This window comes from Eutrema salsugineum, unplaced genomic scaffold, assembly GCF_000478725.1.
Source record: "Eutrema salsugineum unplaced genomic scaffold, Eutsalg1_0 scaffold_13, whole genome shotgun sequence".
NCBI lineage: Eukaryota > Viridiplantae > Streptophyta > Magnoliopsida > Brassicales > Brassicaceae > Eutrema > Eutrema salsugineum.
The window spans coordinates 2117496-2140174 of record NW_006256885.1 but is presented as its reverse complement, the minus strand read 5'-3'; the positions used below and the strand labels follow the sequence as shown (position 1 = coordinate 2140174).

At 36.1% G+C, this 22679-nt stretch overlaps 6 protein-coding genes across 7 annotated transcripts; all 6 read right to left on the bottom strand.

The window, feature by feature from the left end:
* Positions 1–150: 150 nt before the first annotated feature.
* Positions 151–4101, bottom strand: LOC18024884 (EH domain-containing protein 1). The gene is made up of 16 exons (XM_006406338.2): positions 3857–4101; positions 3682–3761; positions 3194–3262; positions 3052–3109; positions 2830–2885; positions 2707–2749; positions 2567–2628; positions 2251–2364; positions 2034–2136; positions 1850–1899; positions 1564–1692; positions 1218–1469; positions 1038–1117; positions 814–940; positions 594–737; positions 151–483 (listed from the first exon to the last, which is right to left on the bottom strand). The coding sequence occupies exons 1-16, from the start codon at positions 3939–3941 to the stop codon at positions 298–300; spliced, it is 1638 nt and encodes a 545-aa protein (XP_006406401.1). The 5' UTR covers positions 3942–4101; the 3' UTR covers positions 151–297.
* A 592-nt stretch (positions 4102–4693) lies between these two features.
* LOC18024883 lies at positions 4694–7163 on the bottom strand. Its single transcript, XM_006406337.2, has 4 exons — positions 6599–7163; positions 5649–6098; positions 5237–5558; positions 4694–5141 (listed from the first exon to the last, which is right to left on the bottom strand). Exons 1-4 carry the CDS (start codon positions 7040–7042, stop codon positions 5005–5007), a joined length of 1353 nt encoding a protein of 450 aa, XP_006406400.1. The 5' UTR covers positions 7043–7163; the 3' UTR covers positions 4694–5004.
* Positions 7164–11847: 4684 nt separating this feature from the next.
* On the bottom strand, positions 11848–13036 carry LOC18024882 (ethylene-responsive transcription factor 7). Its single transcript, XM_024159917.1, has one exon. It carries the CDS (start codon positions 12900–12902, stop codon positions 12153–12155), a length of 750 nt encoding a protein of 249 aa, XP_024015685.1. The 5' UTR covers positions 12903–13036; the 3' UTR covers positions 11848–12152.
* Positions 13037–13677: 641 nt separating this feature from the next.
* LOC18024881 (protein TRIGALACTOSYLDIACYLGLYCEROL 2, chloroplastic) lies at positions 13678–16070 on the bottom strand. The gene is made up of 6 exons (XM_006406334.2): positions 15973–16070; positions 15272–15851; positions 14866–15195; positions 14613–14728; positions 14083–14173; positions 13678–13972 (listed from the first exon to the last, which is right to left on the bottom strand). Exons 2-6 carry the CDS (start codon positions 15785–15787, stop codon positions 13880–13882), a joined length of 1146 nt encoding a protein of 381 aa, XP_006406397.1. The 5' UTR covers positions 15788–15851; positions 15973–16070; the 3' UTR covers positions 13678–13879.
* A 273-nt stretch (positions 16071–16343) lies between these two features.
* LOC18024880 (aspartate carbamoyltransferase, chloroplastic) lies at positions 16344–19310 on the bottom strand. 2 transcript variants are annotated; one of them, XM_024159562.1, is made up of 6 exons: positions 19065–19310; positions 17664–18265; positions 17442–17581; positions 17165–17338; positions 16803–17039; positions 16344–16708 (listed from the first exon to the last, which is right to left on the bottom strand). In XM_024159562.1, the coding sequence occupies exons 2-6, from the start codon at positions 18196–18198 to the stop codon at positions 16601–16603; spliced, it is 1194 nt and encodes a 397-aa protein (XP_024015330.1). In that variant the 5' UTR covers positions 18199–18265; positions 19065–19310; the 3' UTR covers positions 16344–16600. The 2 variants fall into 2 exon arrangements, with proteins under 2 accessions (XP_024015330.1, XP_006406396.1); XM_006406333.2 differs by having other exon boundaries at positions 19075–19310.
* Positions 19311–19541: 231 nt separating this feature from the next.
* On the bottom strand, positions 19542–20076 carry LOC18024879. The gene has a single exon (XM_006406332.2). The coding sequence runs from the start codon at positions 20064–20066 to the stop codon at positions 19749–19751; it is 318 nt and encodes a 105-aa protein (XP_006406395.1). The 5' UTR covers positions 20067–20076; the 3' UTR covers positions 19542–19748.
* Positions 20077–22679: the final 2603 nt, after the last annotated feature.

Sequence of the window (22679 nt, the reverse complement as noted above, 5' to 3'; positions counted from 1 at the left end):
GATTTAGACCAACAGTGATTAACACGTCTTCCAAGAAGCCAAAATTTTTTAATTTTTAATTGGAAACACGTCTTCCAAGAAGCCAAAAATTTAATTTTTTGATGCTTAATACTTATGTTTTGTGATATACACCATTATCAAGTCAGCAGCACTCTTTATATGTCTTTTATTGCCTACAAAAGTCTTTTAAGAATACAAATGTGCATTTATGCTCACAAGGGCAGTTTTAAGCCAAAGGTGAATGTATACTTAGTACTAACTGTAACCACATAGATAACAAAGGGATGATAGAGAGAATTAATCATAAGGGTTTCTGAAATTTTTCAAGAGCTCTGGAATGTCATACCCCAACATATCATCAACAGTCTGCAACATTTTCGGCTTTAGCTTCTCAAACTTGTCGATGTTGTAGCCAATTAGCACCTCCCTGAAATGCTCCACATTTGGGAAATCTCCTTTTGGTAAATGATGCTCTCTTTGTACCTGTTTTCATATCACACCCACAAAGGTCAAAACACGCATTGGTGGTATTAAGATTCTCAGAATCAGAAATTCGCATATTGTATTGTAAGGATCCTTGGAATCAGATCAACCTTTCCAAACACGTCTTCCAAGTTATCTATCAGTTTCTGTTGAGCTTTGGCTTTTCCCATTATGGCTGGCATCTCCTTCTTCAAATGGCTGATGATGTACGCATGTATCTTTGCAGCTCTTGCCCGTTTCACAAACTCGTTTATCTGTTATACAGGAAATATCACGGTTAGATCCAATCGGAGGCCGGGAGAAAGTGAAAGTTGAACGGTTCACACTCACTCGACGATCACAGGCTTTTTTTGGAATGTCTTTCAAATCAGAGAGAAGGTCATCTTGCTCCATTTCAAATAATTCTCTCCCAATTGGACCTGTCGCAGCTTCGTTTATGGGTTTATCACTGAACGAACTGTACAAAGCAGGCAAACAAGGACATCAAAACATAGATTTCAGTTTCACACAAAGCAAAACACTGCCAATGAGTTGGAAAAAACATGTACACTTACCCAATGTAGACACGGACAACCTCAGGAGTATTGAGAACTTTCCCAAGTGACCACATGAGAGCTCCATACACCCTCATCAGCTATACAAGATATGGAGACAGGCGTCAAGGTATTAGAACATGGAGAACAATAAGGAAATAAGGAACAAAATAAGAATCGGTAACAGATTTTGGCTTCAACCTGCTGAGTGTCGACTTGGTCTGCCTTATTTAGAACAACGCGGATCTTGTCATCATGACCGCGTAAAGATGAAATAACACGCTTGAACTCATCGCTTACATCCAGCTTGTGTGGGTCAAATAGGAGGAGGATGAGATCGCACTTAGAGGCAAACCATGATGTGACACCGGTGAATTCATATGCTCGCTGTGTCCGTTGCTTTTCCCCTGATAAAACTCCGGGAGTGTCGACAAATGTTACGTGCTCCAGCAGCTTCAACAGAGATGAGTAGACCAACAATTATCAGCAAATTAATATGAGTAAAACAAAGAACAATCTCTTTTTGGAAGCATGAGGTTAAGCATACAGGGTGAGGCATCTGAGAGCATTCAAACTTCGACAAGAAGGCAGTTCCAAAAGTTGTAAGACCACTGAATGGCATATCTGCTTGAACTGCTACTGTGTTCCCTGGAATGCTTCTTTCATCAGGTCCAGACTGTGAAACACAATAAACAGATCGAAGTCACCCATCAAGAGAAGTGATAATGAAGTAATCTAGCTACCATTGTCAACCACATTGTATAGCGGAAGATGATGGATCAACGTTACATCCTCTCACAAATGAAACCATGGCGAATTACAAATAAACATACCATGACAACGACAAATCTGTCAGTTGTTGGTTCTGGTCCAATATGAGCTCCTGAAAAATATAGTAGTTGAGGTTATAAGAAGCTGTTTTATGGTTAATCATTGACCTGTTAGTAATTCTTATTAAACATCAAAAGTAGTTAGGTCCCCGAACGAGAAGGAGAGAGGATAAGATGGACAACTTGCCTGGATAATTAGCTTTAAGCAAATGCTTAATGAATGTTGTTTTTCCTGTGGAGTACTGACCCAGAAGCATTACCATAGGTTTCGCATCGAAATCACTGTTGGTCTAAGCAAAACACAAGTAATTAGTTCAATGGTCAATATAGTTTACAACTCGATAGAATTTGGAACTTAAGAGAATTGTTGTTATAAGAGTACCAATAAACAGTGCCTAACTTACCAACAAAGGGGATACAAAATCGTTAAACCGATAAGCAACTTCAAGTGGCTTCAGCTTCTGAATGTATAACCTCTTCAAGCCATCGACTATAGATGTTACGGAGGACAGAGAAATCTGAGAACAAAATAATATTCAGTTTACACAAACTATAGATTTAAATTAACTAAAACAGTTATTAACTAATAGCTACGAAAAACTTGACAGAAACTCCACCAATGATCTTGAGGAGAACCAGTAAAATATTTACCAAATATGGGAGTATACGGAAGGCAATAAATGGTTGGTGGTTAAATAGACTGCGTGGAGCAAAACAAACCTTTTTTGAAGATTTTGAAGAGAACCAATGAGCTGTAAGTGATGTATCTGCAGCAGGACTACCTGAGTAATTTGAATCAAATGAGATACAAAATTACAAAATTTAAACCACTGGGTCTAGTACAACGAAATTCTTTGTACCATTCACACTAGGATCACTTGATTTTGATGAATGCTTCTTCTTCTGTGTTAAATGAACAGCTGTAAGTAATATTTACTCAAACTCGAAACACATAAATTGGAAATTGCAGGCCCAATACTAACCGCCATCAATACACCCAGACCTTCCATGATGGGAGGATTCATATTTTTGAAATCAACTGCAATAAGCCAGAAATGTTTCAGAAACAAGAACAATATATTAACTGTGGAAAAAAGGATAGCCCTAGGAAAATAGTATACAGTGAGCATATTGAGATGAAGACAGCACTTAAGCGTGACTTCGGAAAAGAAACAAAATAAGGACTCATGCTTTTATCCCTTTACCGTCGCTATGAAGAACTTCATGCGATATTTCATGTCCAGTTTGAGCCAAAGAAACGAGCTATAATGTTGGAAAGTAACAATAGATTAGAATTCACAGCGAGACATAGACATTTTAAATGAGAGATGTAAAATGGAACTCAACCTGCATAGCAACAATAAACTCTTTGAAACCGAGATACCCCTGTCTCTTTGCATCTGCAATTGCCCAGACCTATCATAAAGTCAGAAGAGAAGAAGCATTAGCTTCACTGTTAGCATCTTTTAGAAAATTGACATGAGATGGCATCTAAATGCTTTGCCAAGTGACCAATTACACACAACAATATCATAAACCCCCAAAATCCTGCGACCACATAACTCTGTGTAGAGCATGATCACAAACAATTATTACTTGGGATAAAGCTATTGAGCCTTTGCTTCAGAAATCAATACCATTCAATCAATCAATCATGTGTTTCCTCTTAAATATTGACTTTTTAAGTAAACTATCAGCATAGCATCTTCTCTATCCTCAAGTGAACTTGTTCAATCATTGGATAAACCCCAGAGAATAATAGCGGCAATAATTCAACTTATTAATAAGAAGATTCCACAAGTAACCAAAGCAATCAATTCAACACAAAACCTTACCTGCTTCAACTCCGGTCGAGGCAAATTCGACATAGAGAAGAACTTGATCGCATCGTTACCAGTGATGCGGCCATCGCCGTCTGCTCATTTCACCAGACAAAGAAGCTCTTAGCGCATAAATTGAATAAGGAAAAAATCGTAGATTGAAGAAAAAAATGACTAAATCAAATGAGACCTGAATCGGCGAATTCGAACCACTCCTTGTAGATCATTTGATTCTCTTTGGAACAAGAGCCAGCTGCGATGGAATCGATCTCCATCTCCGATTGGAAAAAACTATATTAACAAACTTCTCAGGTGTGAATCCAGATTTGAGGATTTGCAGATATTGAAGTTAAAAGGAGAAGGTAAGCAAAAACAAAAACAAAAAAGTCCGTTTTGTATACGTGAGATTACGGTTTCAGAGAAAGCGGGTTCTTCGTCTCGACAGCAAGGGAGGGGAAAGAGAATTAGCAATGCAAAGGACGACCCTCTATTTTCATAAAGTTTCACATTTGCCCCAATACTGTTGATTTGTCACAATAACCCAATATCGATGCGAAAGATTTTCTGTCTCGACTCAATTAATATTATAGTTGCTGCTTGTCCATAAGCAATAAAGAGTGGTTGCTTTAATAAGTGACGGTAAATACTCTGTTTTTGCCAACATGGTAAATATACTAGATACGTACCCTTTTTCTCAACATGGTAAATCGTAAATACTAGATACGTACCTTTTTCCCAACATGGTAATTACTAAATACTTCAGATTTTAAATAAAAATGAGGAAACTTGTTTAAAGAATTTGAGAAATCTGATGTTACTGAATGATTTATTTACACCTAATCAGGTTTTTGTTTTAATTTTAATTTATTACCAGCAAAACAAAAGAGTCTTATTAGTTTTTAATACCATAAACGTACCATATATTTTAGAAATTTGGTATCTGAGATTCCAGAGCGATTTGTAATTTGTACTTAAGTTCCAAAGTAAATTGACTGAGTAATGTGGAAAGCAGATTTAGCAAGCAATATCACAAATTAAAATACTGTATATAACAAGTTCAATCAAAATCACAAAACAAAGATAACTACAAAGACATAAAAGTTGAAGACCAATCTAATTTACTGTAAGATATCTCGTTTAACACATGAAATCTATTACAAAATCGACATATTAAAGAACAAACAAGATGATTTACAGTGATAGAAAGAACAAAATTAGGAAATGTTATATGTTACAGAGAGCCTCTTGTGTACACATAAATAGCAGGATCCTCCTCCAACAAGGGAGCCAAAACTTTGAGAGCTTTTATGATCCAAAGAATGATTCAAGAAGAATGATTCAAGAAATCCCAATGGTCTTACCCAAAAGCCAGAGAACAAGCGACATTTCAATCCCAAATATCGTATGAAGAGTACTTCTGTCGAGTGTAAAACCAAACACCGTGATTCCTGCTCTATTGTTCTCAAAGTAATTCACTGCAAAATCCAACAAAATGTTTTGAAGATGAGTATATATAGCAAATAGATGTGAGATTTGGTGTGGATGCAGAGGCATATATCTATATATGTACCTAGAGCTTGTCGCTTTTGGAACGATATGGTACTATAAGCATAAGCAGGGATGAGATCGTTGTTATCGAAATCATCTTCTTCATCTCCATAATCCTCACTGTCGTCTGTATCTCCAGTATCAACATCTGTTGAATAGAACCCGTGTCCGCTTGCTCTATCAACAAGCCTTGGAGTCTCTCCATCCACTGTCTCAAAAGATTCTATTGTCGCGCAGACATGCCATTTGGCTGCAAGGCAAGTCACCGCCTGAGCCTTGTGTGTGATCTTTGAGGCACTTCGTAATAGAATGAGCAGCGCAGTGACCAGCGTCATTGAACATAGCTAAAATGCGTACAAGAATCAAGAGTAAGCAAATGGTTAAAGAAGCAAAATTTGTCATCAAGATCAAATAGAAAGTAAAACAAAACTCACTGCTAGTTCTCCAGCTCTGTAGATATTCAATTCAGCATATGCCTTAGTGGTGATAAGCAGAGAGTAAAACTGACTGCCAGTGACAAGAATCAATGACAACAATATGAAGGTTCGGTATCTGTGGCTGATGATTCTCAAGTGACGTCTGATGCGGAGATGTTCAGACAAGATGGAACCAACGTCTGAATCCATCTGGAAGACCTGAGCAAAGTCTTGTAGCCTAAGGATCTGAAGATGGCAGATGAGACGGAAGAGGACACAAACAAGGAAGATCACGGTAGTTCGGTATAGCCACGAGCAGAGCTCCATCATACAAGCGACTGTATCACTCAAGATAACGTTACCGAGGAAAGGAATCTGAGATGCGCCTGAAGCGTACCACCATATCTTGTATGCGCTCATCGCTAAGAAACATGGAGTGACGAAGTAGGAGAGAATCTTAAGCGATCTCTGCATGACAAAGAGTAGTGATTTCAGAGAAAGTTATAAACATGGTGCTACAGGCTAATTCCATAAAACAAAGCTAAAGAGTATAATGCTTGTGGAACAAGTAAAAAGAGAGCGATTCAAATTACACAGCTATAGGAAGACTTATGAAAATCCTAAGATTTATTGCTTCTGGATCGAGACGCAAATGGGTTTTACTGTAAAGTCCAGATGCAGCTAAATTCGTTTCCAGATTTTGAATTGATCAAAAATTTCTACAGAAAACGACAGATTCAAACTTTTCGGATCGACATATGAGGAAGAAACCAAAATGATCCTCGTGACCTGTTTTAAATTTTCCAATGGTAGGCCACAAATTCCCAAAATCGAGCGATTCCACCGACAATCAAAAACCCAAATTCAATTTGGTAACAACAAATCAAAACCCAGATTTCCAGAAGCCAATCAATGATGCGAAATTCGAAAATCCTGGAATCGAAAATGAGCAACAAAAAAAAACTCACGTTGAGCTGATTGGTGTAGCCTCGGCGAACAGTCTCGCTCTCGTCCCAGAGCTTATCGAAGAAGAGGAACCGTCGGAGACCATACTTGCTGACGAATCTGGAGAGACAGAGGAAAGAAAGGGCAGCGAAGCTGCTGAGAGAAAGCTGAACCACGGAATCGTACGGCCTCGAGTGATGGCTATCGCAGTCGGCGCAAGCGAGCATGAAGTGAGAGGTCACCGGAACGACGAGCGTGAAGAAAACGAACATCGACCAAGAGAGAGCAGCCGTCCATGGGCTCGACTGATCCACGCACATCCATCTCAGATATTTCCGGAAACTCTGGAGCTCGTCCTGCGCGTGCGACACGCAACGCGTGAACTTGTTTTCTCGGTTAATCAATGGCTCTCGTCGTCTTCCTCCTCCGTCGCCTCCTGCTGCGGTTCCGATGTCGATGTCCGCCATGGACGATCGCTCGGGGAGATTGATTAAGAAAGGCTCCGAGAAATTAGACGAGAGGCTCTCTGTTTTTTTTTTTTTCTTCTTCTCTATTTTGGTATTTTTTTAAAAAAAAATGATCTCGATTGATGACGCGGTTGGAAGAAGAAGGCAGAATCAGGAATAGCTAAAATCGTTAAGGTTATTTATAAATGATTGATGCTAACGTGGCTTTGACATATAAAACCATTGTTCAAAAAATTGTATAAAACTAATTTTATTATTATTTTATATTTTTGTCGTATTATTATTTTATATCTTAATCGGGATATCTCAAGTAAGAACTTAGACTAATTTTTCGAGGTTTATAAGAATTTATATTTTTTTTGCTATTAAAAATTTCTTTGAAACAGGTTTGAACTCAACCAAAAAAAATATTTAAAGTGAACCATTAGATCATCACCAATTAGTTATAAACTTAATTCTAAAGCAGTTACTATGATATTTTAGAAGATTTAAGATGTGTATTTGTTTTATATGATATATAGGTTTTATGTTGTATAAGTGATGTTTTTTATTCTTTAAATAAGGTTTAGAGAGAGATAATTACTTAAAGTGATGACCAAATTTCGTGGCTTAGAAGTTTATTGAATACTGATCTGTTAATCTAAGTATCTAACTTTTCTAGTTTCCAAATTAAAAATTCAGTTTTAGTTTTGACTGGAATGAATATATGAAAATTTTTGAGTATTTGTAATAGCATTTATTATTCTCGGTTACTGAGGGTTATATATATACTTTTTTTGATAATGATGAGGATATCAAAATAGAAAGTCTAACCATTATTTTTGTCAACGTCTAAAATGTGGGTTTAACAGACGATTTTGTGCACTACCATTGTAAGATTGACTTTTGTTTCGCATTAAAACAAAAAGAAATGTAGATTTGTGCTCATGAGAAAATCCTTTTTTCTTTTTTGAGAAAAGGCTTTAAATGTTCATGAGAAAATCATGATTTGACAGACACGGGGGTATCGCTGATAAAGTACTTTTATTATGGAAATTTAGAAGAAAAAAAATCTAGATTTTTGGTTATCAACTAGAAGTAAGTGTGCGCTCAATTTTTTTTTTGTTATTATTTATTTAAAACCTTACTAGCATGCAGCTTATTGTAGAACATGTTAAATTTATCAAAATTTGAAGACTCAATTGATGTAATCAGTGTAATTGTCCACATTTCTTATTTTTAAAAGCAAGGATAAATTCCTTAGTTGTCTTATAGGCTTACATATTAAAATATTATCAATTTATCGGCGGGAAAGAAATACGTGGCAATGAATAAGTATTTGAAAAACATGAAGAGATGCAAAAAGACAAGATGCTAGTGAACAATAGAACAAACAGGCTGTAGACATTGACATGTGATGTGTAAAATTTAGGCCGTAGATTCCGCAAATCACCGTAGGTATACGGCGCCACGTATATTGTTAAGCTGTTCCTAATTACCATTAAATTAATTTGATATCTTAAACAAAGGATAAATTAACACTCCCAACTTGTTCCCTTAATTTTCAATGATACGATCACTTAAAGAATTTGAAGTCCCCGGCGGCATGTCTTAAGTTTATTGGATGGGTGATCGAATGTATAAGTTCAAATAAACAAAATTTATAATAATTGAATTTATTCGAATAATTCATGGGCTTGGTTTGATTGCTTGTGACCTTGTGAATGGCTATCCATTCGTGTCTGCGTAGTGGGCAAACGAAAACTTTTTTAATATCCTAAAGTCAATACTTTAAGGATTTTAATATATTCGTCATTGTTTTCTTGAAATAGATAGATTGCAACATCTTTTCGATTGTTAACTACATATGTGGAATTGTTTGATTTACGAATTTTTGTTCAAGCATCAACACCGCAATATAATGTTGGATTTTGATTAAAAATTGTTTTCGAAATTGTATGTGTACATGGATCGACTACAAATCTTTAACTTCTTATTTTGGTTTAGTGTTTGATCTTGGAGAGAGTTAATTATCCATCGACTCTATCTGCGGAAAAATTTAGGATCCTACTGGTTTAGTCTTCAAAATGGTTTTGACTTTTGCCGCTTTGTATGATTTGTGTAATCAACATCAATAAAATCCTCAGATGAAGAAAGAGAGAGAAAGAGATCCATAAATATTTATTAATAAGTGATAATTTGCAGCTAAACAGTAAAACAATGATTTAAGAAAAAGGAAAAAAAAATCGAACACATTAAACTTGAAGCTTTGTTATATGTCATATCAACTACAAAATTTTCTATGGTATATAGATTCGCATATGCGTTGATGTTTTTGTGTGGTTAGATGACCAGTTAAGTTTTTGGTTGAAAACATTTGGTTGGTCTTTTATCACATTGACTTTTTATTTGAGATTTGAATAGAAACTAATTTATGTCTGTCTACATATTAGCAAATAGCAATGATCAACATATGTACAACTGAAAGTCTAAAACTCATAACCCCCTCAATTTTTTTTTTCTTTTTGATAGACTCATCTTCATAAAGAAAAAAAAATGGCAACGGCTGAAAAGTCTGATATGGTATTAGAGGTAATTTCGTGACTAAATTGAATATTACTTTTCAAGTAAAGAGTAGAAACGGGCCGGCATAAGCTTTTATGGGCTGACAGAATTTCTGTCACAGAAATACAAATCGTGCTCAGAACACGCAAGGCCACTAAGCCATTTCTATTAAATTTTGTTTATACATGTTTCAGACGTTTGTCTGCAATCTTATTTTTCCAACAAAATACGTCTTAATAGGTTTATCAATACATAATTAATAGTTTAGTTGATTATATATATTTGATGGGTTCTTTTCCCAACATGTGTTTGTAAATGAAAAGGGTTAACCAAATCAGTGAAAACAAAATTTTACATAAACAAATTACAAAAATAAACTAGATTCTACATTATGCATTTGCACAAAAAATTATATTTTTAATCAAATTTTATAATAATATTATTTGTGTTTTCTATAAATATAATACTTTTTAATAAATGACACAAATATATATTGTATTTAGATAAATTTATTTTTTAAATTCATTTATTTTGATAATTTCACCAGAAATATAAAACAATAATTTTAACTCATTCGATTAATCTATAAAACAATAATTTTTAACTCGATCATAAATATAAAAATATAATTCTACCTTATCCGATCATATTACCATATAATATAAAGATTTTTTATTTTTAAATTCTTAAATATTTAAACTAATCTATATATCTAAGAAAATCTAAACTAATTAAATTAGAATTTATTTTTTTCTAAACTATTTTTAAAAATAAAATTGATAGTGAAAAGTATAGAAATAACATATCATTTAGCATTTTTGTCATTATGAAAATATTATTTAAATTTAAATATTTTAATCTAACATAAATTAATATTTTATTTTTGATTTTTATAAAAATAACAACTGATTTTTGTAATTTTAATAATTAATCTAACATATATCTAAAAAAAATCTAAACTAACTAAATTAAAATTTGAATTTTTCGAACTTTATTTTAAAAATAAAATTTAAATATATTATTTTATTAATTTTTAAAAATAAATAAAACAGATAAATCAAATTAAAATATTTGTTTTTTTGTAAAAAGGCATAATTAAAATATCAAGTTCTCGAAACCCTCAGTTCAAAAAATTAATTTTCACAAAAATATTATTCTGTTTCTGTTTCTAAATATACTAACGGTCGAAACCCTCAGTTCTCGAAAGATCATAATAGGAAGAGATCATTGTATATTAGGCTCTATTTTTTTTGATCAAAGGAGATCACTGTATATTAGTCTCAGTTCCATAAATTTTGAAGATAAATCACAATCTCAAAATTCCAAATTCAGGTTTTTTTAATTTTTTTTTTACCAAAATTCGAACCCAAAAAGAAAGCGACTTGAGAGTTGAGATTGGTTCAAAGTAATAAATCTTTATAGTAAAGAACAAGGCATCATCATGACTTCTTATATTCCACAATATCTTTTTACCAGAAGAAGCCCTACCCTCAAACAGTAAAAAAGCTCGATTTTTGCTTCAAACATAAAGATTCACTGTCTGGATCCGTGGCAGAGAAGCAAAGTACGTAGATACCAAATCTGGAACAACTCGACCAGCAAATTGTAATCAAATGGTCAAACACACAACGAATTCTACCACCCCAACAGCATTTACAGATCAACATCATCTCAGCCACCAAACTTTAACCTAAAGATTTGGCCTTTGTCCATTGAGCTTTATCGATCACCCAAATAAATCACCACCACATTGACCATTCCCATCTCTCTGTTGTTCAAAACCCAAACGTTGATTGGGTACACGAAAGGGAAAGCCTTTCTTGTGTTCCTGCTGCATCTAAAGAGATGAATGAAAAAAACTTCTGGCTTAGCAATGACAATGAGTATTCCAACTTCTTTCTTCGAATCACCCCAATTAGGTGGCCAAGGAACTTCACCATCTTTCTTCCTTCTAGCTCCTTAGCACAAGGTCAAAAAACTTAAAAATCGTCTGCCTTTGACACGTAGCTTGCTTCCATCTCAGAGCCAAAACTCAGTCACAAGAAGCAGTTATGTTTACTTCTTGAATAGAAACCCTGACAAGGACAAAGGACAAACAAGAGTTTGTATCCTTTGTGGTTGTGTAACATAGCAATGTATATGTGAAAATGCAGCTTCCTACTCCAAACCATAAGCACATCAGGGATACTCTAATGATGAAGAGAAATCTACAGATTTTGGAATTGGATCACTTAGAATCATCAGCTATAGAATGTTACAAGTAACAAAGGGTTGATCTATATAAGAAACAGACAAATGAAACCCAGATCTGGTTCTTACAGTAACAGATCTTAACACAAGCTCTCTCTCTCTCGCTCTTTATCGTCATTATCTTCATTGTCGATGTAATTCACAATGACAGAATCATCATGCTCACTTTTTTTTTTTCATCCTTTTTTTTTATTTATCGTTCTTTTTTTACTTTCAATATGAGATCAAAGGAAATGAAGAAAAAAGTTCTTTTGAAAATTGGAGATTTTTTTGTTGTAAATCATTGGATCTTGTTGGTTTTTTTTTACCCTCAAGATCAGAGACGTAGATCGGTGCAGTGGAGATCGTCAGTGCCGGCGAACAAGTCAACGCCATCCAACGGCGGAAAATTAAGATCAAACTGAAACGGCGGTTTCCGGCGCGAAGACGAAGAAGCGATATCGTCACCGTCGTCAACAACCGACGAAGACGAATCGCAATCGCTGTGACAATCCTCCGGAGCCACCGGTGGAGTCCGCGGATACCTCTTCGTCGCAGGCAACGGCTTAGCCACGGAGGAAGACGCCGCTTCAATCGTCGTCGGCCTCGGTCCACTAAACGATTTGACGGTGCTGCTCATGCTGCTACTCGCCGGCCGACTGATAATAATCTGCTGGTCCTGGAAGTTTCCTCCGCCGTATAACCGGTGGTCCATAAACGGATCGATCTGGCTCTGATTCGCCGCGAAAGGAGAAGCAGAGCACATGTTCTGATTCTGATGATTCTGGTAATTGAGTGGTTGGAGAGGAGAAGAAGGTGAACAATCGATCGGGAAATTGGTCTTGGCCTTTGGACCACGGAGGTTACGAGCGGCGGCATCGTAGGCTCGAGCGGCATCCTCGGCGGAATCGAAAGTACCGAGCCAAACTCGAGATTTCTTTAACGGATCACGGATCTCTGCCGCGAAACGGCCCCAAGGTCTCTTCCTAACGCCTCTATATCTTGGCTCCTTGACAGATCCGTTGTGGTTACCGGCGGGTACGGGAAGGGCGGGTCCAGCGATGGAAGAGCCTCTCCCTTTCCTCATGGAGAAGAAGAAGATGCAAAACCACGAGTAATGTTGATGGAGAAGAGATCTGTGTGTGTGAAGAAGAAGAAGAAGGAAAATTGTTGAAAAAGAGGAAAGATGAGGAAGATGGAGGAACAAGGGTAGCGATTGGAAAAAATCTCTCTTCAGCATAAAGCCATTTTTGAAAAAAAAATATATTAAAAATAATTTCTTTTTTTTTAATAAATTTTTATTTTATTTATTTATGGTTGGAATTAGCTTTTTTCCCTCTCTTTTTTTTTTCTTCCTCTCGATTTGTTCTCTACCTTCACGCCCGTCCCACAAGACCGACCAATTCGTTTTATTTTATTTATTATGGAGCATCATTTTCTCAAACTTCGATTCTTTTTTCTTTATGCTTTAAACTTTTTTATTCGATATATGTAATGTTGAGAAAAACGATTTTCATTTTCGGGTTTAAAACCAAAATCTAAAAGACTTAGAAAAGAGTTCACAAAAGAGATGTCTCGAAATGCGAAGAAAGCAAAAGAGGGTAAGCACTTGCTCTCTCTGTCCTGACCCTGACCACTATATTAGTTTATTATTAATCGCTTAAAGACCAAACAGTCCACCATAATGACTAAAACACCCTCGTCTATTATATTTATTTTTTATATTTGAATTAATAATCATACTATATATAATAGCTAGCCTCGAAATTATTAAGTGAGGTCTTCTCTTTCGTTGGGACCCTACACGAAACGAGACGCGCTTATCGTCATCGTCGTCTCTCCCGTGTGAAAAGTAAATGCTGTTGAGGAAATGCATTAATGCAGAAACACAGATCTGTTCGTATAAACTGAATTCGACTCTCTCGTTTTAATCCAATTCAATTAAAAGAAATATAAATTCTCTAAATAAGAACACACATTTTTTTTTGTGAAAAACAAATCAACTTGCTCTCACCTTCATTTTTTTTAACCAGGCTAAAAATCTTAGTTGTTTCTCCATGCAGATTATAATAGCCTACTGAGGGATTTGATGAGCAGTTTAAGGTTTTTTCTTGTGGCCTCATCGCCTGTGAATCCAAGAATATCTGAGCTTATGCTCTACAATGAAAAAATCAGAAAAAATAACCATGTTAACATTTTTTTTTCCTTTTAACTTGTCAAAGCTTCTACATTTTGTCTGATATTTGTATACGAAGAACATAGTTTACCTCGACGTTCTTCAAAGTGTAAACCAAAGTGTAGATTGACTTCTGAATTAGTTCTGTATTCTCAGGTGTTATAATCGACGAATGAACCTTTCTGCAATGTAACAACAATGCAAAAGAAATTTTTTCTGTCTTATGTAAGAAATTCTGGTCAAGAAAATTACATTCTCAGTCTTCTACCATATTATCTAATCACCAAGTTTATCTCTCAGTCAGACATTAGTACCTAAACGGGCTTTTACATTAGTATCTAAATCTTGTTCTAAAGTTAGTCCACAAATAGATTGTCAAGCCACGGAATGTAATAAAAGCTGAGATGCAATTAAATTTGTTCTACATGATGTATGGTTTAAGACCGTGCTATTACCTCTACCTTATTGTCTATTTCTATAATGAGGTTGGGAATTGTTTGACACTTGCACTGTGAACTTTCTCAGAGAACTATCTTAAAGTGGCTTTACAGATGTACAATAATCAATAACGCCAAGACTATTAGTATCCAAAGCCAAATTCTGGAGAGTAAGAGCCATTACCTCAAATCGTCAGAAGCTTGGGTCAGGCTTCGAGTTAGATACTCAACTTCCTTGAGCAAGCCGCTATCACGAAACTCAGAGAGCAAAGGTTGAGCATCTTCAGCCATGGCTTGAATCTGTGACAGTACTACATCAAAACCAAACGCTTACGCATGAGAATCCATCTTTTCTTTTCAATCTTAAGAGTATTGAAACTTTTTTTGAATTAGTATAAATTAGATCCAGCAAAGGCCACCAAAAATACTCATATCACCTTTCTGAGCAATGGTTTTGCTTCTTCAATAACTGACGCAGCTCTCTCAGCAAGCGAATAAGTATTAGCAACACCAATCTCCTCTACTTCACGTCCAATACGAGTGAATATTCCAACTAGTGCATCTAAACTCACTCCTTGCTCTCCCTTTATCTTCTGCCTATCACAAACAATCAGACCTTCTTCACCACAATCCGGATGCAGAGGCCCTATTGAAGGTTCCGGTATTGGATCCCTCGGCGTTATGTCGATCATAGTTTCCATTAGAAGACCAGACTGATTCACCTCAACCAGTGAATTCTTAGGGATGATAATCTTATCATCCTCAATCTACAAAAACACAAGACCCCAACACATAAGAAACAGATGTCACTGTCAAAACCAGATCAAAACACCAAAACCATACCTCAGCAACAGCTTCAATGTTCTTCAAGGAAGGATTAACACGAATAACCGTACCAACGGTCACACCACGGATCCTAACTGGTGTTCCCGTGCATATGCCAGAGGCTTGACTAAGCTCAAACACGGTCTGATATTTCCTGAACTTGGACCGCATTTGAAACCCTCGCAACCAAGCCCAGCTAAGAGCAAGAAGTGTTGCTCCAGAGACGATAAACAAACCAACTCCACCTTCCCAAACGCTTCTCTTACCAAACCCAAAATCACTCAGAGGTCTTAAAGTCTGTCTCCATATATTCCTAGGCACATCCAAAACAACCGTGAGCGGATTCTTCCCTTCATCAGACGATGGTTGAGTATGTCCGGCGTCGGAATTGGATGCAGCTCTGACCAGTAAATGCCTAGTTCTAGGTTTCGGTGGGAGATAAGGAAGCCCATTGGGAGAAGCTCGAGGGCAAGCAATCATGGAAGATGATGGCATTAGTGATGATGGGACTTGAATTACCGGATTCCCAATCATCTCCAAAATCAAAATTAAAAAACTAAACTTTATGCAGTAAAGTTCCAATTTTTCCGAGCTGCAGCTGAACGGGATTAATGAGGGGGCAAAACAAAAAAGAAAAGAACATGTGAATTGCGTGAGACTTCTACTTTAACGATCGAATTACAATTCGAAATTAGGGTTTATGGGAGAGCGAGATATACCTGGGCTCGAAGTTTATCACGAACTGGTGTCGTGAATCTGAGAATGGCGTCAAAGACTTGCCGCTGGGATTTGGACAGAAGAGACGGAAAATCCCATGTGTTATATTTGCTTGCTTAATAATAACAATTAATTGATTAATTAACTAATTCCAAATTGTAAAGGGAGTGTGAAACCTCTCTCAGACCAATTTAAGAGAAGGAGGGCCAAATCCGTAATAATCGAAAAGTATACAGTTAAACTAAACTTTTCTCTCTCTTCACAAGTGGGCAAAATTTCTGAACAGAAGTATACTTCTAAAATAACTCCTTAATTAATATATGAGTAATTATAAATTGATTAATAAAAATGAGATAAACCAAAAATATGTGATAATTGAGAATGCATAATAAGTTTAGATTATGGGTCTTACTTATTTCTCTATATAGATAATAGATTAAGGGCTTGCTGTAAACAAAAAGGATAATAGATCATGAGTCTTTTTTATCAAATTTAAAACATTAAAAAAAAAAAAAATTCCTTGGACCCCTAGGCCGTCGTCTCTCTCGCCATGGGTTAGAGCCGGGACTAATCCTCTTGTCACAAACTTGAGATTCAGTTCATTTCAGGATATACCTTGAGGATCATCCATCACCAGCCAACAAGCAGGAGCTTTAGAAGAGCCATTCTAATAAACAAACCGTTCTTTGCTTGTCTGAAGTAGGCAGCTCTTGGATCAGCGTCAACATCTGGAGTGATCTGAGCAAACATAATAACAGAGACTGAGGATTGTGTCGTGTGGTCTCATAGAGACAAAAAAAAAAAAAAAAAAGAAGATAGTGTATCGACTCACTTCATCCAATCTCGGTAAAGGATGCATGATAACAGCATTTTTCTGCATCACTCCTAACAGATCCTTGTCTACGATATACTTCCCACGAGCTGCTTCATAAAGGTCAAGCCTTTCTCCGAACCGCTCTCTCTGGATTCGGGTTTGATAAACAACGTCACACTTGGATGCTACTTCCATTAAATCTGAACTTTCTTCCCATTCGACCCCATTTGATGTCAAATAGTCTTTTATATCATCCTACAATTAAAAGAGTAAAACATTTTAAAGATGGAACGCTACAGACCCAACATTGTTTTCGAGTACATTAAGCCATTTTCTTACAAGTTCTCTGAAGGAAGGTGAGAAGTTTAGTAAATACTAACCTTCATCTTAACAATTTCAGGGGAAACAAAGTAGATCTTCACGTCTTTAAATTTGGCAAGCAAGTATGCAAGCGACCGGACTGTCCTTCCATTGGCAAGATCTCCAACTAAGGCTACACTGATGCCATCCAGTTTTCCGATTTCACTTTGGATGGTATACACGTCCAAGAGAGCCTTCACAACAGTAACAGTATCAGATATAAGAACCAAGCATGTAGAAACCAACATGTCTGTTTAGAAAAGAACTAAAACACTAAGGTTTATGAACACAACACACCTGAGTAGGATGCTCTCCAGGGCCATCACCTGCATTAATGACAGGTATGTTAGCAGTAGCTGCAGCTTTTCTTGCAGCACCGCTTTCAAAATGTCGCATCACGATTATATCTGAATAACCCTCCACCGTCCTTATGGTGTCTGTCAAAAATAACCCAAAAATAATCTAAACACAATCAACATTTCACAATACCAATTAGAAACTAGCTGCCAAGATGGATACCTTCAAGTGTTTCCCCTTTGGCAGCAGACGAAAACTCTCTAGCGTTCTCAGTAGTTAAGACTTCCCCTCCCAAGCGTTTCATGGCAGATTCAAACGAGAGCCTGGTACGTGTAGAAGGCTCGTAAAAGAGCGTAGCCATTAAATAGCCCTTGAGTATTTCACTCTGAGAAGAGCTCTTTTCTATCTTTTCCATTTCGCGTGCAACATCGAATATAGCACTTAGCATCTCCCTATCAAACTGTTGCCCTTCAATCACATCACTAAGTTGAAATTTCTTCCCAGCCGTAAACGATTCCCTCGTCTCAACTTGCATAGCATGACACCTGATACCTTGGATCGGAGCAGTGTTTGGGGTCAGATTCCAAGTAGCATTTTTCTTGGGATTCCTAGAGGCAGGAAATGAAGTCAAACAAATCTTTGAACTGTCAAAGGGACTTGAGAGATTGCTTGAGAAGTCAGTGCTGCAGGCTAGTGACTTAGGAAACACTGAGGCACCAGAAAGTGTGGCTGAAGTAAGTAATGATGTGATAGACATTCTGATAGGAAGCTGATTCGTTGAAGGGATTTGCTTAGAGACAACTTCCAGAATCTGCTAAGATTACCTACAACGGCATGTAGAAAAGACGCTGAAATTAAAAATCTCATAACTTTAAACACGATAGCAAGAATTCAATACGTATCACTTTACAGGGACCCCCAAAACAATCACAACAAAAGGAACTACCAAGTTTAGCAGTGAAACATGCTGATATTTGGTATGTTATCACTTTCTTTTGCATATTACGGACATAGCAAACCAGAACTAACCAATGCTTTCACATTTGTTTCCACATGATTTTTTTTTTCAAGAAAGCCAAACCACACTTAAATCCTGAATTCGAGTGCACTAGTTGGATGCTCTCGGCTTTATAAAACAAACAAAAAAACTTGGTTGCTCTATCTCTATCCTTGATCTCAAATAAGATAAGACTAATGAGATTAGATTGGTGCAGCAACTTATCATAATCCGAAACTATCACAAAGTTCAATCTTCAATCAATTGTAAACCAAAAAGCGAGGAAACAAAATACAGGATCATAACAAACGGATTTTCAAAATTCAAAAACCTGCACAGACCTTAAGCAGATTTTGAATCAGCGGAGGAAAAATTGTCCTGTATTTGAAATTTTCTAAGAAACCCAAACCACACTTAAATCTTGAATTCTAGTGAAAGAAAAAACCTTGGTTTGCTCTATCTTATCCTTGATCTCAACTAAGATAAGACTATTGAGATTAGATTGTTGCAGCAACTTATAATAATCCGAAACTATAACAAAGTTCAATCTTCAATAAATTGTAAACCAAAAAGCGAGGAAATAAAATACAGGATGATAAGAAACGTATTCAAAGAATTCCATAAACCTGCAGAGACCTTATGCAGATTTTGAATCAGCAGAGCAAATATATTTTTGCGGATAGGTAGGGAGACTCTGGCTGGTCGATGCAACGCCGGGAGTGAAATTGATAGCGATATGAGGAACAAAAGAAGGAATCAGCAGCGTAAGTCGGAGATCGACGACGAGAAATGGAGCGGCGGCCGGAGGAGGAGCGTAGGGTTTTAGAAAAGGAAACCAGAGATGACGAAATTTGAGACGTTTTTGGAATAGCGGAGGGAAAAACGAAACGGATTAGGACAAAACCAAATCAACAAGAAGACTCTTTAAACTCTTTAATGTCTGTTTTATTTTTGTTGGAAGAGCAAAGTGGGTAAATTATAAATTAATAGCTTACAAGTCAGTGGGCTTTTTAAGGCCCATAACGATCCTTCTTTCTTTCCGGTGAAGCCCAGCTAGAGATATTAAGCTCTGCGAATTTTCACAGAGTGAATCTCGATCTTAATGTTATTAACAATCAAAGTTGTGTGGATTCTAGAGTTTATCTTCATATTTACAATCTGACAAACAAAAAGAGAAGTGTTATCGGTACAAAAAGGAAAACAAATCCAAACTTTTACATGCATCAAAATCCCTACTCTAAAAATACAAAAAGAAAGTGAAAAAACGCCTAAAAATATATACAACATGACAATATCCCTGAAAATCTCAATTAAACCTCTGGTATGCTCTGCAAAACCGGTCTCCATGACCGTTGCTGATTGAATTCTTCGTAGTTATTGACCTGTTGATGAAAGGTCAAGTCATCGACGCTGACTTTAGTCAGCAAATCCTGGAGCTGCTTCTTCGTGAGCCTGATCTTGATCTCATGAGATGGATCAGAGGATTTACTGTCGCTTCTAACAACTAATGTTTTAGCCTTTCTTGAGGTTTTAGAGCTATGACGATCTTCTTCATCTTCTGTGAAGAAATCATCCCAATCTTCACCAGCCCAGTGCATTTCTGACTCATGCCTTAAGCAATTCCCCATTATTTTTTTTTTCTTTGGAGTTTGGAGGTAACTGGTAAGGGAATATTTATATATATATACGTAGGTGGAAGCTGGTGAGATATTGAAATCATGAAAAGGAGATAAAAGATTAGATCAATGCCACGTCAGATTTTCAGACTACTTTTATCCTACGTGGACATGTGTTTGTTGAACTCACCGTCACCAGCTTTTGTCCTTGTTTTCATTTTGGCTTGTCAGCTCGGCGGGGATATTTTTGCTGGTTGCATTATATATATTCCCAAGTGTGCCGGTGAAAATGCAATGCCCATGAAAAAAAAAAAAGAAAGAAGAACTATAATAATTTTGTAATACCTAACGTGACGTCTAACCAAAACAGAAATCAACACGAAAGATTGTATAGCACATGCCTAAAGAGAACCACATGTAAAGAAGAAGATCCAATAGTCCACATTATCCATTACTCAGATACGATATTTTATATGAAGATAGTTTCATTTCATTTATCAGTTTCTTTTTTTGTTAATTTCGTATACGTATGTCATCAGTTTTTGTGCATGTTATACTGTTAGTTTGTATGTAACTCTTATTATGCGACCATCCACCTCTCTTTTTTCCTGAAATGCTAACTTTAATTATATATTAGCATATTAGCATAAAACTAATCATATTTTGTATTTTCACGATTTTCATTCAAGAACAATTTAAGCAATACTGAATTTATCAACGTGTAAATCTATGAAATGGTCATCAACAACAACAAATTATGATAACATTATAAGATCGCGGCCATAACATTAAAAATATGACATTTGATCATTTATTTGTTATTATTTAATTAGTCTCAGAACAAATATTTTCCCAGCTCTTTATAATAAAAAATTGAAACTTTAGAAATGTGGATCGAGCCGAGCTAGGAGGAAGCCGAGTGAAGTGAAGTGTGAACACGGTACTTGGGGAGGGATCTTCAAAGTGTGAACCCAAAGGGAACAGAATCTCTGAGCCCAAAGATGCTCCAACTCAATTTTCAATTACTCGATTAAGCCATAACATATTATTATACACATGCACGTCTCCCACCTTTACTTCCATAGTTCCATTACCCTCTTTCTCTCTCTTTTTTCTTTTTTTTGAAATACTTATATGATCTTGGATTACTCGGTTTACATGTTTTTTATTTTCAGATCTTTTTATAACCTTTTAAAAGAGGTATTATTTATTTTCAGATTATCTGTTTTTAAAATGTAAGTAATTTGTCATTAGACCATTAAAAGTTATTATTCAACTAATGTTCTACATTAACCACTTGTTTTTGCATAGTTTGTTCTACAATCGCCATCATGCCCACATTTTCTTCAGATTCAAAGCCCTTACTTCTCTCAGATTCAAAGCCCTTACTTCTCTCAGATTCAAAGCCCTTACTTCTCTCAGATTCAAAGCCTTTATTTGTTTTTCCATTTTTTTTTGGGGGGGGGGGGGTAAATTTCAAAGCCTTTACTATTCACTTTGTATCTAAAAAAACAAAAAAATTAAGGACAAGTGATTGGTTTACTTTGTAGAAATATTATGTGGTACTCAAACTTGGACATGGTAAAAAACAAACAAAACTTTGACACGATACAAGATAAAAATAAAACCATCATTCTAACGATTTGATCAACTAATAGCACTTTATATTTATTATTCGTGGAAACATATATCAATTATCACATACCAACCGATCTTAACATCAGTAACCCTACAAATATATATGTAAGTTGTGACTCAACAACTAATATACCATAATTATTATTCATAAAAGTCAAAAGCTCAAAGTTGGTGTTACATCAAACTTATCCCACTAGGCCACTATACTACAACTAGCTTATTTTTTCTGTAGTATCGATCAAAAGCCCGAAGTTGGTGCTACATTGTCCCACTATACGAGTACTATCTTATTCTATTTTTCTGTAGTATCGATTATCACTTGATCCATATGCCCGTTTTAGTTTTCTAATGAACTTGAATTGTACAATATGTTGGCTGATTCACATAAACAATTAATAGTGTGGGTTGATCTATCAATTTCTCGCAACCTCTAATTCAAGAACAGGAATTTGATAAGACCTCTTGTATTCTTACAAATTGTTAATTCTAATTGTTCGATTTGTAAATAAGAATTAGAGTATTGGTGTTCATACCACTATATAGATTCGATATTCCTGATTTGTCAGTTAAAAATTTAAAATGATGCCACATTTTAGGTCCATTTGAAAATATATGAATGTGGTTCAACGGCCCTATACTTACATGAGAAAGTAACCGAGCAATGCGTTGCATGCCTACAGTCCTGGTCAGATTTATGTGTTTCAACCTTGTAATATGTAATAAGGGGACCTATACTCCGCCTCAGTAGAAGACATAGAGACAGTGTCTTGTTTCTTTTTCTTCCAAGAAATTGGAGATGGACCAAGAAGAATAATGTAAGAGCAAAGGGAGCGACGCGTTAAAGGACAAGCATTATAATCCGAATCGCAGTAAGCAGTAATCCGGAGATCAGAATCAGCACGAAGGAAAACACCTTGACCTGGACACCCTTTAAGATAACGAACAGTGCGTAATGCCGCATTCCAGTGAGATTGTAGAGGGTTCTGC

Coding starts and splice junctions, on each gene's coding strand:
- LOC18024884 (XM_006406338.2), bottom strand. CDS start 3,941: ATGGAGATCGATTCCATCGCAGCTGGCTCTTGTTCCAAAGAGAATCAA. Junction 1,693..1,849: donor ACAGATTTGTCGTTGTCATG/GTATGTTTATTT, acceptor TGTGTTTCACAG/TCTGGACCTGATGAAAGAAG. Junction 484..593: donor TGGAAGACGTGTTTGGAAAG/GTTGATCTGATT, acceptor ATATGAAAACAG/GTACAAAGAGAGCATCATTT.
- LOC18024882 (XM_024159917.1), bottom strand. CDS start 12,902: ATGAGGAAAGGGAGAGGCTCTTCCATCGCTGGACCCGCCCTTCCCGTA.
- LOC18024881 (XM_006406334.2), bottom strand. CDS start 15,787: ATGATTGGGAATCCGGTAATTCAAGTCCCATCATCACTAATGCCATCA. Junction 15,196..15,271: donor ACATTGAAGCTGTTGCTGAG/GTATGGTTTTGG, acceptor GTGTTTTTGTAG/ATTGAGGATGATAAGATTAT. Junction 14,729..14,865: donor CAAAACCATTGCTCAGAAAG/GTGATATGAGTA, acceptor GTACTGTCACAG/ATTCAAGCCATGGCTGAAGA.
- LOC18024880 (XM_024159562.1), bottom strand. CDS start 18,198: ATGTCTATCACATCATTACTTACTTCAGCCACACTTTCTGGTGCCTCA. Junction 17,040..17,164: donor CTGAAATTGTTAAGATGAAG/GTTAGTATTTAC, acceptor TTTTAATTGTAG/GATGATATAAAAGACTATTT. Junction 16,709..16,802: donor CTTTACCGAGATTGGATGAA/GTGAGTCGATAC, acceptor ATGTTTGCTCAG/ATCACTCCAGATGTTGACGC.
- LOC18024883 (XM_006406337.2), bottom strand. CDS start 7,042: ATGGCGGACATCGACATCGGAACCGCAGCAGGAGGCGACGGAGGAGGA. Junction 6,099..6,598: donor GCTACACCAATCAGCTCAAC/GTGAGTTTTTTT, acceptor TTTGTCATGCAG/AGATCGCTTAAGATTCTCTC. Junction 5,142..5,236: donor CCAAAAGCGACAAGCTCTAG/GTACATATATAG, acceptor TGGATTTTGCAG/TGAATTACTTTGAGAACAAT.
- LOC18024879 (XM_006406332.2), bottom strand. CDS start 20,066: ATGGGGAATTGCTTAAGGCATGAGTCAGAAATGCACTGGGCTGGTGAA.